General features: G+C 43.2%; 1 protein-coding gene and 1 non-coding gene across 3 annotated transcripts in view; one reads left to right on the top strand and one right to left on the bottom strand.

Moving 5' to 3' along the window:
* The window catches only part of RPF2 (ribosome production factor 2 homolog), a 46,703-nt gene that overhangs the window by 13,482 nt on the left and 18,125 nt on the right, over positions 1 to 15,096 (bottom strand). For both annotated transcript variants that reach the window (XM_003822203.6, XM_055114062.2), the window contains one exon: positions 7,031 to 7,130. In XM_003822203.6, coding sequence (XP_003822251.1) covers positions 7,031 to 7,130 — 100 coding nt within the window. The remainder of the gene's footprint in view (positions 1 to 7,030; positions 7,131 to 15,096) is intronic.
* LOC112440158 (U6 spliceosomal RNA) lies at positions 6,792 to 6,898 on the top strand. The gene has a single exon (XR_003028346.1). It is a non-coding gene; the product is annotated as a U6 spliceosomal RNA (small nuclear RNA).

The raw sequence follows: 15,096 nt of genomic DNA, 5'->3' as shown, positions 1-15,096 counted from the left end.
GCTTAAGCTCAGGAGTTTGAGGCCAGGCTGGGCAACATGGTGAAACCTCATCTCCACTAAAAGTATAAAAAATTAGCCAGGTTGTAGTCCCAGCTACTGGAGAGGCTAAGGTGGGAGGATTGCTGATCCCACCACTGGACTCAGTGAGAACGACAGAGCAAAACCCTGTCTCAAACAATAACTTAAAAAGAGGAGTCAATTAAAAGAAAATCTCCAGTGAACTGCACGCTAAGGATACTACACAGACTTGGCTATGAAAGAAGTTTGGAAAACAAGTGTGATATCTTAATTTTACAGCTGAGAAAATCGAACCTCAAGGAGGCTAAATGGAAATTCATGAATAACATTTGGCTAAGATAAAAGGTCTATATAAAAGTTTATCCAAGTTTGCTTAGGAAGAGCTGCCCAAGGCAGGTGATGTAGTAAGTGGGAAATTCTGTTCTAGTCCCATTCTGTAGCCACCTAGCATTTTCCTTCCTGCTTCCCATTAGCCCATAAGATGCAGATTATCTCCATGTGCACAGATGAACACATCTTTTGTTGTCTGCTTTTCCTTTCTTGTGCTTAACCAAAAGAAAATCACAGGCCAGGTGCAGTGGCTCATGCCTGTAATCCCAGCACTTTGGGAGGCCGAGGCGAGCAGATCACGAGGTCAGGAGATCAAGACCATCGGGGCTAACACAGTGAAACCCTATCTCTACTAAAACCACAAAAAATTAGCCAGGTGTGGTGGCAAGTGCCTCCCTAGCTACTTGGGAGGCTGAGGCAGGAGAATCACTTGAACCTGGGAGGCGGAGATTGCAGTGAGCCGAGATTGCGCCACTGTACTCCAGCCTGGGCGACAGTGTGAGACTCAGTCTCAAAAAAAAAAAAACCCAAAAAACAAAAAACACAGCATTAACGTGTATAAAACAAACACAAGTGGGCAGGCACATTTATACACCACCCTCCTCTACTCCCCCAAACAAGAAAAAAAAAAAAACTAATGAACATTTTGAATTTTAAAAAAGTACATATACTACATATATTTATACATATATTATGTACGGATGGGGTCTCACTATGTTGCCCAGGCTGGTTTCGAACTCCTAGACTCAAGCACTCCTCCTGCCTTGGTCTCTCAAAGTGCTGGGATTACAGGCATGAGCCACCACGCCTGGCCTGGGACATTTTTATAAAACAAGTTTGTACTTTTCAAGATATTTTAATCTAAATATCATAATAAAGAGCTTTCCCATGATTTTGCCAAAGCCTGACTCTCCTTCAGTGGCCAAGTTAATAAAGCTCACTCATTGGTGTAGCATTACTGAAGTCAGAGTACTTCTGGGAAACGAAATATGTACATTCCAGTCTGCTCTGAAACAACTTTCATAATGCAAAATTTTCAGGACATCTGTGCTTTGGGAGAAAACTTTAGGAACACAATAAGCACATGGAAAAGTACTCTTTATTAAGTCAAAATTTCTAAGACTATGAATATAAAAGGATTTTCAGTCTGTATCCAATAGTTCTAACCAGCCATCCTTTTATTACAACATTTTCTCTTAACTGCCAAACTGAAATTTCACTAAAGTTTGCAAATCATCAAGGTAACACAAACAAGTAATGAATGAAAACGGGAGGGCATAAATGGTAGTACTTAGTAACCGGAAAGCAAATATGTCTAACAGCATGATATTTTCTGGCTAGAACACAACAGAGTATTGTTTACACATGAATACCATTGGCAAGAATCCATTCACTTAATAAATTGTACCAGAGCACCTATTATGCAAAGTGATAAATGACATATAGCATTTTTCTATCAGGGGCCCTGCATTCTAGGTAGATAGGAATACATACAAACAACTGCAATTTAAAGTAGCACATTAAAAGGAGAACAGTATAAACCATTCTGGAAGTTCTGAGGAGAGAAAGATCATTTCTAGTTGGGAAAGACGTCGTGCAAGTGGTATATACACTGTTAGGATTTTGACCAAGAAGTATGATAAATAACTTTATGAACTTGATAACCTAAAGTATAATAATACTGTATAAATAAAAGCATGGCTGGGCACGGTGGCTCATGCCTGTAATCCCAGCACTTTGGGAGGCCAAGATGAGTGGATCACCTGAGGCCAGGAGGTCGAGACCAGCTTAGCGAACATGGCGAAACTCTGTCTCTACAAAAAATACAAAAATTGTCCAGGCATGGTGGTGAATGCCTGTAATCCCAGCTACTCAGGAGGCTGGGGCAGAAGAATCGCTTGAACGGCTGATGCGGAGGTTGCAGTGAGCCAAGATTGCTCCATTGCACTCCAGCCTGGGTGACAGAGTGAGACTCCATCTCAAAAAATAAACAAATAAGAAATAAAAGCATGTACTTTGGAGAGACCTAAGTTCAAAACTTTAATATGCCACTTGGTAAATGCATGACCTTAGAAAAGCTACTCACCTGTCCAGGCCTCAGTTTTCTCAATTGTATAATGAAAATCAGAATTAAAAATTCCTCTACTCCAAATTTTTTTTAAAAACCATATATATAATATGCTACCATTTAAGAAGGGAAGAATAGGCCACGCATGTTGGCTCACACCTCCAACTTTGGGAGGCTGAGGCTGGAGGGCTGCTTGAGCCTAGGACTCTGAGACCAGCCCAAGCAATGCAGCAAGACCTCATGTCTACAAGAAATAAAAAAAATTAGCTGGGCGTGGTGATGTGTACCTGTGGTCCCAGCTACTGAGGGGAATGAGGTAGGAGGATTGCTTGAGACCAGAAAGTTAAGGCTACAGCAGTGAGCCATGATCATGCCACTGCACTCCAGCCTGGGCAACAGAGTGAGACCCTGTCTCAAAAAAAAAAAAAAAAAAAAAAATTGATGTAAACAAATTAAGAATGAACAAAATGGGTATCTTGCATGAAAAAAAGTTAACTTTTCTTTCTGGCCAATTAAGAAAGAAAGAAAAAAAGGAACTTCCTAAACGAAAGCCCTTCATACATTTCTTGCTCCCTACTGATATTTCATTTGAACACACAACATAAACCAAAGAGCAGTTGTTTTACTTCATATTTATACTGAAAACTCAACTTCCCTTGGTGCCCTACAGTCTGAATCTGTTCCTCTTCTACCTTTCTGCTTCTGTCCAGATTCCTTTTTGGTTTTCACTCCCTTCCCCTCACCACTGCATTATGTGATCATTCCTGCCATCTAGTGGAAGCACAAAATAATGAGAAGGTGGGGCTTATTAAAATACAAAGAACATTTAAACAAATGCAAACAAAAGCTCTCTCTGTTATAACAAATTGTAAGTATCTGCCTCACTGACAATAAACAATTATATGGGAGACCTAGGGGAAAGAGAAAAAGGCAGAAAATCTAGGTCAATGGAGTACAAGTAATGGAAATCTTAGCTGAAAATCTGGCTTACATTTTGGCTGGAAAAATACCCTTGACCAGGCACGGTGGATCACACCTATAATCTCAGCACTTTTGGGAGGCCAGGGCAGGCAGATCACTTGAGGTCAGGAGTTCAAGACCAGCCTGGCCAACATGGTGAAACCCAGTCTTTACTAAAAATATAAAAAATTAGCCGGGTGTGGTGGCATGCACCTGTGGTCCCAGGTACTAAGGAGGCTAAGGAAGGAGAATTGCTTGACCCTGGGAGGTGGAGGTTGCAGTGAGCTGAGATCATGCCAGGGCAACAGAGTGAGACTATGTCTCAAAAAAAAAAAAAAAAAAAAAAAAAAGAAAGAAAGAAAGAAAGAAAAATACCCTTGATAATTTGGGATATATAATATTGAGAGAAGGAAATATTAGTCATTGTCTTTCATGTATGAATTTAATTCATGGAAAATATGGATAAGAACCTATAAAGATTCTAGAAGGGATCATGGGAATATGTTTACCACAGGCAAGATGGACAGTAGGGGAAGAAAAGCTCAGGCTTTGGAAGCGTTGGATTTCAACTTGGCCTTACCTACTTAATAGCTCTCATTTAACTTCTCAGAGCCCCTGTTTGTTTTCCCATCTGTGAAATGGGAATGTCATCAAACTCAAGAACTTTTGTAAAGATTAAACAGATAATAGTGGTTCTTAGTTTCTTTTTTAAAAAGTAGCTATTACTAATACGGGAAATAAATTCTAAAAATTATAATCCCAAGGATGGGTGACGGGTTTTTTTTTTCCCCTAAAAATTATAATCCTGACAATAAAGACCATAAATAATCCCAAAAAGGGAAAATGAAAGCAATGTATTTGTCACAGTTTTTTTGGTGGGCTCAGATTTGTAAAGCATGTGCATACAACTTAATTTTATACCCCACCAATTTTTCAAAAGTGATCTACAGCAAAGTATATAAAAATTTAAAACAAGGGTAACAAAAAGTGTAGCATAAGCTTGTAAGCATGGTGCAAGAAAAGCTCAAATGGAATAAAGTAGACAAGGCCACTGAGCATCAGATGGAGGCCTCGCGGCTGTCAACACTAAGGTGAAATAGGACCATAAAGGACTGCTGCTTTGAGAGTATCAGTGTACTGTGCAGGAAAAGCTGAATCTCTCAATCCCCATGAGGGAAAAGAAGCAAAAAATTCAGTAAGAAGATTTTCTTAAATTGGAGAGAGCTAGGTGTGGTGGCTCATGCCTGTAATCTCACCACTTTGGAAAGCTGAGGCAGGTGGATTGCTTGAGCTCAGGAGTTTGAGACCAGCCTGGGCAATATAGGGAGACCCATATCTCTACAAAAAATTAAAATAAAAATTAGCTGGGCATGGTGGTGTGAACCTGTAGTCCCAGCTGCTCAGGAGGTAGAGGACTGCTTGAGCCCAAGAGGTCGAGGCTGCAGTAAGACGTGATCACACCAGTACACTCCAGCCTGGGTGACAGAGCAAGATGCTGACTAAAAAGAAAAAAAAAAAAAATTGAGAGAAAGAGAGACAGACCCAAGACCCTTTAAATTAGTACCAATCTCTTGGAAAATTAAATTACTTTCCAGAGTTATAAAAGAGCTGGCAAATATAATTGCAGAATGCTAAGTACTAATAACCTTTTAAAAATCATGGAGGCTGGGTGTGGGGGCTCACACTTGTAATCCCAGCACTCTGAGGGCTGAAGTGGGAGGATTGCTTAAGCCCTGAAGTTCAAGACCAGCCTGGGCAACACAGTGAGACCCCATCTTACAAAAAATTTTAAAAATTAGCCAGGCATAGTGGCATGTACCTATGGTCCCAGCTACTTAGGAGGCTGAGGTGGGAGGATCACTTGAGCCTGGGAGGTTGAGGCTGCAGTGAGCCATGATTGAGCTACTGCACTCCAGCCTGGACATCAGAGCACGACTTGCCTCATAAAGGAGAAAAAAATAGAAAAGGATGTAGTCCTTATATTCATTACACAAATCATTTAGAACTAGCATAGTTTGCTAGGTGTGGGTTATCTGTAGGACAACCTCACAAGGTTCTTGTTAGAATGAAGCAGTGTATATGAAGTGCCTACTATATGCCTGGCACTTAGGATGATGATGGTAATAAAGTAAAAATGAGCCAGGGCCTGTCGCAGTGGCTCATGCCTGTAATCCCAGCATTTTGGGAGGCCAAGGAGGGTGGATCGCCTGAAGTCAGGAGTTCAAGACCAGCCTGGCCAACATGGCAAAACCCTGTCTCTACTAAAAATTAAAAAAACATTAGGCCTGGCGCAGTGGCTCACACCTGCAATCCCAGCACTTTGGGAGGGCGAGGCGGGTGGATCACGAGGTCAGGAGATTGAGACCATCCTGGCTAACACAGTGAAACTCCATCTCTACTAAAAATACAAAAATAAGCTGGGCATGGTGGCAGGTGCCTGTAGTCCCAGCTACTCGGGAGGCTGAGGAAGGAGAACGGTGTGAACCCGGGAGGTGGAGCTTGCAGTGAGCCGAGATCGCGCCACTGCACTCTAGCTTGGGCGACAGAGCGAGACTCCGTCTCAAAAAAAATTAGTCAGCATGGTGATGGGCACCTGACCATGGTGATGGGATCCCAGCTACTCGGGAGGCTTAGGCAGGAGAATCGCGTGAACCCGGGAGGTGGAGCTTGCAGTGAGCTGAGATTGCGCCACTGCACTCTAGCTTGGGCGACAGAGCGAGACTCCGTCTCAAAAAAAATTAGTCAGCATGGTGATGGGATCCCAGCTACTCGGGAGGCTTAGGCAGGAGAATCGCTTGAACCCGGGAGGTGGAGGTTGCAGTGGGCCGAGATCACACCATTGTGCTCCAGCCTGGGCAACAGAGCAAGACTCCATCTTTTAAAAAAAAAAAAAAGGAGCCAGGAAGGTCACTGAGGGCTTCCCGGAAAAGAAACTTGATGATCTGACACTTAAATGAATAGTAGAAACTGGATAAATAAGAGCAATATCAGAATACACAATAGAAATGTGAATAATATATTGGCAATAAACCCTTTCTAATGGAAAAAAAGAAGGCAATAGGAGATCAAGAAGGCCAAGCTACATTGGTTATATATTGTGAAAGGCCTTGTATATTCAACTCAGAAAAACTAATTAAGGTTTTTGAGTTGGAAGTCGGTGATACAAACAATCTTGAAATTTTAATCCCTCAACTTTCAAATTTAATTTTAAATGATGCTAGGAATGACAGGAGATGGGTGCAGGAATTTTATAAAACACTATACAAGTAATACCTAAGTTACTAACACATCCAGAAATAATCATCTACACAGTACAACAGCTGCTTTAACTCTCCCGAGATAGTTAGGTGCTTTCCTGCTGCTGGTAAGGGAAAAAAAAAAGAGAAAGGTCCAAAAAAAGGAGGAAAAAGAAGTTGTGCTCGCTTCGGCAGCGCATATACTAAAACTGGAACCATACAGAGAAGATTAGCATGGTCCCTGCGCAAGGATGGCATGCAAATTTGTGAAGCACTCCATTATTTTAAGTATATAAATATTATTTTTAAAATAAGAGAAAAAAGAAGTTACAAACCTAAAGTAGCAAAGTGCCACCAGTGAGAGTCTGAGACTGCCTTCCTGAGCTACCCTGAAGATAATAAATACTAAAATACTTACCAATAAGAAGACTTTTTAGTCTTCTATAATCTTCTGTTACATCGAAATCATCGCCAGCAAATATCAGCATGGGTTTTGTTCCCTCAGGACATTTACTGTTCTAAAAAAAAAAAAAAAAAAAGCAATTATATAATTACCAAAGTCTAAACTGTTTATATATTGATTTTGTTTTTTATTTTTATTTATTTTTTTTGAGATGGAGTCTCACTCTGTCATCCAGGCTGGAGTGCAGTGGCACAATCTCAGCTCACTGCAACCTCCACCTCCCGGGTTCAAGCGATTCTCCTGCCTCAACCTCCTAAGTAGCTGGGACTACAGGTGCACACCACCATGCCTGGCTAGTTTTTTTGTATTTTTCTTACAGACTGGGTTTCATCATGCTGGTTAGGCTGGTCTCAAACTCCTGACCTCAAATGATCCGCCTGCCTCAGCCTCCCAAAGTGCTGGGATTACAGGTGAGAGCCACTGTGCCTGGCCTATACTGATTTTAAAGCAGTCAATACTTTACACTAATTTATTTTCACATTTTATTAACTGTTCCAAAATGATGTCTGTGAATACTGATATTAGAGGTAAAAACAGAGGTGGGTTTTTTTTTCTTTTTAAAGAGACAGGGTCTCGCTGTGTTGCCTAGGCTGGACTCAAACTCTTGGGCTCAAGGCATCCTGCAAGTAGCTGGGACTACAGGTGCAGGCCTGGCTAAGATGACATTTTTAAGCTTCTAGACTTCTATACTAAAAAAAAAATTATTTGTTCCATTCATTTACATTACCAAATAAAAGATGGCAAAAGAATGATGTAAAGGGCTTTTTTAACATTAGTCTACGCAAAGAATAAAATTAAAAGTTACTCTTGCAAAAGGAAAACAAAACAAAACAAAACGTAACATAACACAACACAACCAACCAAGCAACCAAAATAGACTTCTGATGGCCAGCAACCCTGAATCAAAATAAATTTAAGGCCAGGTGTGACGGCTCATGCCTATAATCCCAGCACTTTGGGAGGCCAAAGCAGGAAGACAGCTTGAGGCCAGGAGTGAGTTCAAGACCAGCCTGGGCAACACAGTGAGACCTCATCTCTACAAAAAACCTTTTTTTTTTTGAGACGGACTTTCACTCTTGCTGCCCAGGCTGGAGTGCAATGGCGCTATCTCGGCTCACCGCAACCTCCGCCTCTCAAGTAGCTGGGACTACAGGCACGTGCCACCACGCCTGGCTAATTTTGTATTTTTAGTAGAGATGGGGTTTCTCCATGTTGGTCAGGCTGGTCTCGAACTCCCGACCTCAGGTGATCTGCCCACCTTGGCCTCCCAAAGTGGTGGGATTACAGGCATGAGCCACTGCAACTGGCCAAAAAAAACTTTTAAAAATTAGCTGGGCATGCTGGTGAGTGCCTATGGTCCCAGCCACTCGGAACGTGAGGTAGGAGGATCGCTTGAGCCTAGAAGGTGGAGGCTGCAGTGAGCCATGATCGTGCCACTGTACTCCAGCCTGGGTGACAGAGTAAGACCTTGTCTCATGAATAAATAAGTTTAATTATAATTTATTTGTACCACTGTGACTTTCCCACTATACCCTATAAAAAGTATTTCAAAATGAAGGCTATGGGCTGGGCACAGTGGTTCACGCCTATAATCCCACCACTTTCAGAGGCAGAGACGGGCTGATCACTTGAGGTCAGGAGTTCAAGACCAGCCTGGCCAACATGGTGAAACCCTGTTTCTACTAAAAATAGAAAAAATTAGCTGGGCGTGGTGGTACACGCCTGTAGTCCCAGCTACTCCAGAGGCTAAGGTAGGATAATCGTTTGAACCCAAGAGACAGAGGTTGTAGTGAGCCAAGATTGCACCACTGCACTCTAGCTTGGGTGAGAGCGAGATGCCATCTCAATAAAAAAAAAAATGAAGGCTATAGGCTAGGTGTGGTGGCTTACACTTGTAATCCCAGCACTTTAGGAGGCCAAGAAGGGCAGATCGCTTGAGCCCAGGAGTTTGAGACCAGCCTGGGAGACACGGTCTCTACAAAAAAATACAAAACAGGCTGGGCACGGTGACTCACCCTTACAATCCCAGCACTTTCGGAGGCTGAGGCAGGTGCATCACTTGAGGTCAGGAGTTTGAGACCAGCCTGGACAACATGGTAAAACCCTGTCTCTACTAAAAAACACAAAAATTAGCCAGGTGCAGTGTGCCTGTAGTCCCAGCTAGTCGGGGCTGAGACAGGAAAATTGCTTGAACCCAGGAGGTGGAGGTTGCGGTGAGCTGAGATAGCGCCACAGCACTCCAGCCTGGGCGACAGAGACTCCGTCTCAAGAAAACAACAACAAACAAACCAAATACAAAACAATTAGCCAGGTGTCGTGGTGCACATCTATGGTCCCAGCTACTTGGGAGGCTGGGGTGGAAGGATCACTTGAGCCCGGGGAAGTCCAGGCTGCCATGAGCCATGCTCTTGCCACTACACTCCAGCCTGGGATACAGAGTAAGACCCTCAAAACAATAAATAAAAAAAAAATAAAATGAAGGCTAAATTAAACTACCAGCTGGACATTCACATGAGAAGCAATATAATTTTACATAAGCTATAGAAAGTATAGACCAATTCTCATCAGCAATGTTGAAACTCTTACTATAAAAAGTATTTTCACCAGTTGTAGATTTTCTATACCAAATAGAATGTGATGTGATTAAAAAGAGGATTTAGAAGCCACCAAAGAGGAAAAAATGAAATAGTAAAAATTCTTTAACTGGATGAGTAATTTATGGAGGAAGGTGAATGACTGTTGGTCTGAGCTTCCTATAAATTCTCTGTTCTGACCAAAAATCAAGAACTATCCAAAATCCAGCAACAAAAGAAAACAAAAAAAACAGTACAAAAACCAAACACCCTCTGCCCTAGGACCAGAGGTCACCTGTTGCTTTGCTGCTCACCATGACCACTCTTGTTGACATTCTCTACTTCCAAACCCGGAACCTTAACGGTCTATACTTAGGAGATGGAGATGTGCCTAACATCTGTCTGTCTGATACAGAAACTGAAAGGACATTCCAGATCTAACAAGTCTTCCATGCTTCAGCCACGCCAGTCTGACCCTAGGACTATAGGGTCTATTTAGGTGTACAGAAGGGAACAAAAAGCACAGCATCATCAACAACAACTTTTGGTTTTCAAACCATCCTGACCACAATGCATAGTAATAAAAAACAAAAAATTTGAAGTTGTCACCCAGTATACACATCATACAAAGACAAATAAATGTTATGTGAAACAATACTTGGCCGGGCGTGGTGGCTCACACCTGTAATCCCAGCACTTTGGGAGGCTGAGGTGGGTAGATCACTTGAGGTGAGGAGTCCGAGACCAACCTGGCCAACGTGGTGAAACCCTGTCTCTACTAAAACTACAGAAATTAGCCAGGCGTGGTGGCTCAACCAGCTACTTGGGAGGCTGAGGCAAGAGAATTGCTTGAACTTTGGGGTGGAGGTTGCAGTAGAATTGCTTGAACCTTGGGGTGGAGGTTGCAGTGAGCTGAGATAGCACCACTGCACTCCAGTCTGGGCGACAAAGCAAGACCTTGTCTCCAAAAAAAAAAAACAAACCCCAATACTTAATACATACAGCACTGATATTTTTTACTCTATTCCATTTTTTAAAAATACTAGTCACGGCCGGGCACAGTGGCTCACGCTTCTAATCCTAGCACTCTGGGAGGCCGAGGTGGGTGGATCACAAGGTCAGGAGTTTGAGACCAGCCTGGCCAACATAGTGAAACTCTGTCTCTACTAAAAATACAAAAAATTAGCCGCATATGGTGGTGTGTGCCTGTAATCCCAGCTACTTGGGAGGCTAAGGCAGGAGAATCGCGTGAACCCAGGAGGCGGAGGTTGCAGTGAGCCGAGATCACGCCACTGCACTCCAGCCTGGGCGACAGTGTGAGACTCCATCTAAAAATAAAAATAAAAATAAAAATAAAATGCTAGTCACATGCACATGATGAAGACCCTGAACTAGGCAGGAGTCTACAATAGATGAGCTGGCTGGGCATGGTGGCTCACATCTATAATCCCAGCACTTTGGGAGGCCAAGGTGGGTGGATCACCTGAGGTCAGGAGTTCGAGACTAGCCTGACTAACATGGTGAAACTCCGTCTCTACTAAAAATACAAAAATTAGCTGGGTGTGGTGGCGCACACCTGTAATCCCAGCTACTCGGGAGGCTGAGGCAGGAGAATCTCCTGAACCCGGGAGGCAGAGGTTGCAGTGAGCCGAGATCACGCCATTGCACTCCAGCCTGGGCAACAAGAACAAAACTCCGTCGGTGGGGGAGACATGAGGCCTCACTCTGTTACCCAGGCTAGATTGTAGTGTAGCAATCATAGCTTACAGCAACTTAAACTCCTGGGCTCAAGCAATCCTCTCACCTCAGCCTCTCAAGTAGATGGGACTACAGGCACATGCCACCAAGCAAGGCTAATTTAAAAAAAAATTTTGTAGAGACGGGGTCTCACTATGTTGTCCAGGCTAGTCTTACTTCATTGAATATAATCATCCTTTGACGTATGGCCATCTTGAGGAAACAGGCTCCTAGAATACTCACTCAATTTCCTGGTAGAGTCTAATATTAAATATTCTCAATGAGCTTGTTTAAAGAGTTAAATATTCTCATTGTCTCTACTAAAAATACAAAAAAATTAGCTGGGCGTGGTGGTAGGCACCTGTAATCCCAACCACTTGGGAGGCTGAGGCAGGAGAATTGCTTGAACGAGGTAGGCGCATGTTGCAGTGAGACGAAATCACGCCACTGCACTCCAGCCTGGGTGACGGAGCAAGACTCTGTCTGGTGAGGGTGGAGGGGACGGACAAGTTAACGGAGGAATGAGGGTTGGCAACAAAAGTAGGTAGGTGAGGTAAGAAATACCTAGCACAACGTCTTAAAAACAAGGGAGAAGTAAAGGGAAAATAAGGGAAAGTGTACCAAAACAAATTAAAAATATAAACCTGTAACCAAATAATGGGGTATTGGTGACACTGGTGTTAGAAAATTAAAAAGAAAAAAAAAAGGGGGGTAAAAAATGAAAGACTAGGGCTGGATACGGTGGATCATGCCTATAATCCCAGCACTCTGGGAGGCTGAGGCAGGTGGATCACCTGAGATCGGGGTTCAAGACTAGCCTGGCCAACATGGTGAAACCCCATCTCTACTAAAAATACAAAAATTAGCTGAGTGTGGTGGTGGGCGCCTGTAATCCCGGCTACTCGGGAGGCTGAGGCAGGAGAATTGCTTGAATCCGGGAGGCAGAGGTTGTAGTGAGCCGAGATCATGCCACTGTACTCCTGGCTAGGCGACAAGAGCAAAACTCCCTCTCAAAAAAAAAAAAAAAAGACTGCCTAATAAGTCTGAGTACATGTAGGAATTGCCAATGTAAGCACATTCTCAATTAATAAAATTTATAGTTATATATGCACTCCATGAGTGAAAATGTAGTGTTCAATTTAAATGGTTCTTGTTAAGAATGAGACCTGGGCTGGGTGCAGTGGTTCATGCCTGTAATTCCAGTGGTTGGGGAGGCCAAGGCGGGAGGATCGCTTGAACTCAGGAGTTTGAGACTAGCCAGGGCAATATAGTGAGATCCCATTTCTTAAAAAAAAAATGTGGCTGGGCATGGTGGCACACACCTGCAGTCCTAGCTACTCAGGAGACTGAGGCAGGATAGCCTGAGCCCAGGAATTCAAGGCTGCAGTGAGCGGTGATCCCACCACTGTACTCCAACCTGGGCAACAGAGTGAGACCTTGTCTCTAAAAAACAAAAAAAGAAATGAGACCTGACAAACAATAATGGTTTTGTGGTCCAGTTTACTTTTTTATTTTTATTTTTTTAGACAAAGTCTTGCTGTGTCACCCAGGCTGGAGTGCAGTGGCATGATCTCAGCTCACTGCAACCTCCACCTCCTGGGTTCAAGAGATTCTCATGCTTCAGCCTCCCAGGTAGCTGGGATTACAGGCGTGCACCACCATGCCTGGCTAATTTTTGTATTTTTAGTAGAGATGGGGCTTCACCATGTTGGCCAGGCTGGTCTCAAACTCCTGAGCTCAGGTGATTTGCCTTCCTTGGCCTCCCAAGCTACTGGGATTACAGGCGTGAGCCAGCACGCCTAGCCGGTTTACTTTATACATATATGAGACAATGTCTCACTACGTTGCCCAGGCTTGTCTCAAATTCCTGGCCTCAAGCAATCCTCCCGCCAGGGCCTCCCAAAGTGATGGGCTTACAGGCGTGAGAGCCTGGACTGTGGTCTAGTTTAGAAGCTGCACAATGACTGAAGTATTTCATTGCTTTGGAAGTGAAATGGAAAGAGTAGAGGGACTGGAACGTGCTCATCAGCCAGTGCTCCCACCCACTAAGCTGGTGATAAGCTAGTGGCAGTGGTAAAGGTGAAATGGGGTTATGCGGTCATCTCCAGAGATTCGTGCATGGTCCCAAAGAGACACTATAATAATGACAGCTGGGCACCCCAGCACTTTGGGAGGCTGAGGAGGAGGATCTCCTGAGCCCAGGAGTTTGAGACCAGTCTGGGCAACACTGTGAGAGCTTGTCTTTACAAAAAAAAAATTAGCCAGGTGAGGTGGCACACACCTATAGTCCCAGTTACCTGGGAGGCTGAGGTGGGAGGATTGCTTGAGCCCAGGAGGTCAAGGCTGCAGTGAGCTGAGATCGCGCCACTGCGCCCCAGCCTGGGTGACAGAGCAAGACCCTGTCTCGAAAGAAAAAAAAAACAGAAAGAAAAATAATATGAGGGCTTCCACCATAATCAAGCATCACAGTTTATGTACTTTACAAAATACTTTACAAAATATTACCTTTACTGATAAGCATTTTCACATATATTATCTCATTTGATGTTGTTATACTTATTTTACATGCGATTGCAACTGAAGGTCAAGGAAGCCATTGACTTGTCAGGTCACAAATGTCATCTAAATAGCCAAGACAGGCCTCAAATCCAAGTGTTCTGCCTCTAAATCTAATTTCAGACCACTGTTCCACCTGTACCTGAGGAAACTGGGGTGACTGACTAAATAGGGATCTGGTAAGAACCTTTTTTTCCAAACTCACGGGATAAAGTTGCTTAGTACAGGAATTCTACCAAACCTGGAAAGCATGTCCTCCTCTTAAAGTCAGGAAAAGAGTAATTATACATTTTTGCTACAATACTTCCAACTAGACCATGAGCCTCAAAAACCCATAAACTGAGAGCAGTTATATAACCTTCTATTACCAACAACAATATCACTTCTCTCAAAGCCCTAGAGTCCTAATCTTGGTTATACTGACCATATGTGTGATTCTAGTTCACCAATGAAACCCCTATGGGCCTTCAATCTCCCAATCTATACAAAAAAGAAAATTACTTAGGCCTTACCCAGATTGCTATGAGGTCTAGGTGAAATAATGTATTTGATAAGATAGATTAAGCCTGAAGCAGAGTTCTGAGGGAACAGAAGCCCAATTTGTACCCAGGAGCTGAGTTAGAACACTCTTCCTGCCTTTCTAAGAGTATTTTTACTACCATTTACTACTTTCTATTTCATAATATCATTAAAACAAAGATGCAACTCCCCAAGGGTGAACTGACCTGCCATTCGGTGGTTAGTAACCAACATACTATAGAATCAGCCAGAGCTTCCTGGGTTCAATTTGAAAATTCTACAGGTTTTTCTAAGGTTCCATAAAATAGGTGCTGTGATAATTCAGAGGAAGAGGACAGTATTTAAACTATAGACCTACAGGTGCTTTGGCTCACACCATGGTCAGGAATTTGAGACCAGCCTAGGCAACATGGGAAACATGACAAAACCCTGTCTCTACAATAAAAATACAAAACAATTAGCTGGGCGTGCTGGCATGCGCCTGCCTGTAGTCCCAGCTACTTGGGGGCTGAGGTAGGAGAATTGCTTGAGCCCAGGAGGTCAAGGCTGAAGTAAGCCATGTTCACGCCACTGCTCTCAAGCCTGGGTGACAGAGTGAGACCCTGTCTCAAAAAAATAAAATAAAATAATAAAAAA

Source organism: Pan paniscus, chromosome 5 (genome assembly GCF_029289425.2).
Source record: "Pan paniscus chromosome 5, NHGRI_mPanPan1-v2.0_pri, whole genome shotgun sequence".
NCBI lineage: Eukaryota > Metazoa > Chordata > Mammalia > Primates > Hominidae > Pan > Pan paniscus.
The sequence above is the reverse complement of the archived record's forward strand: the minus strand, read 5'-3'. Positions and strand labels throughout refer to the sequence as shown.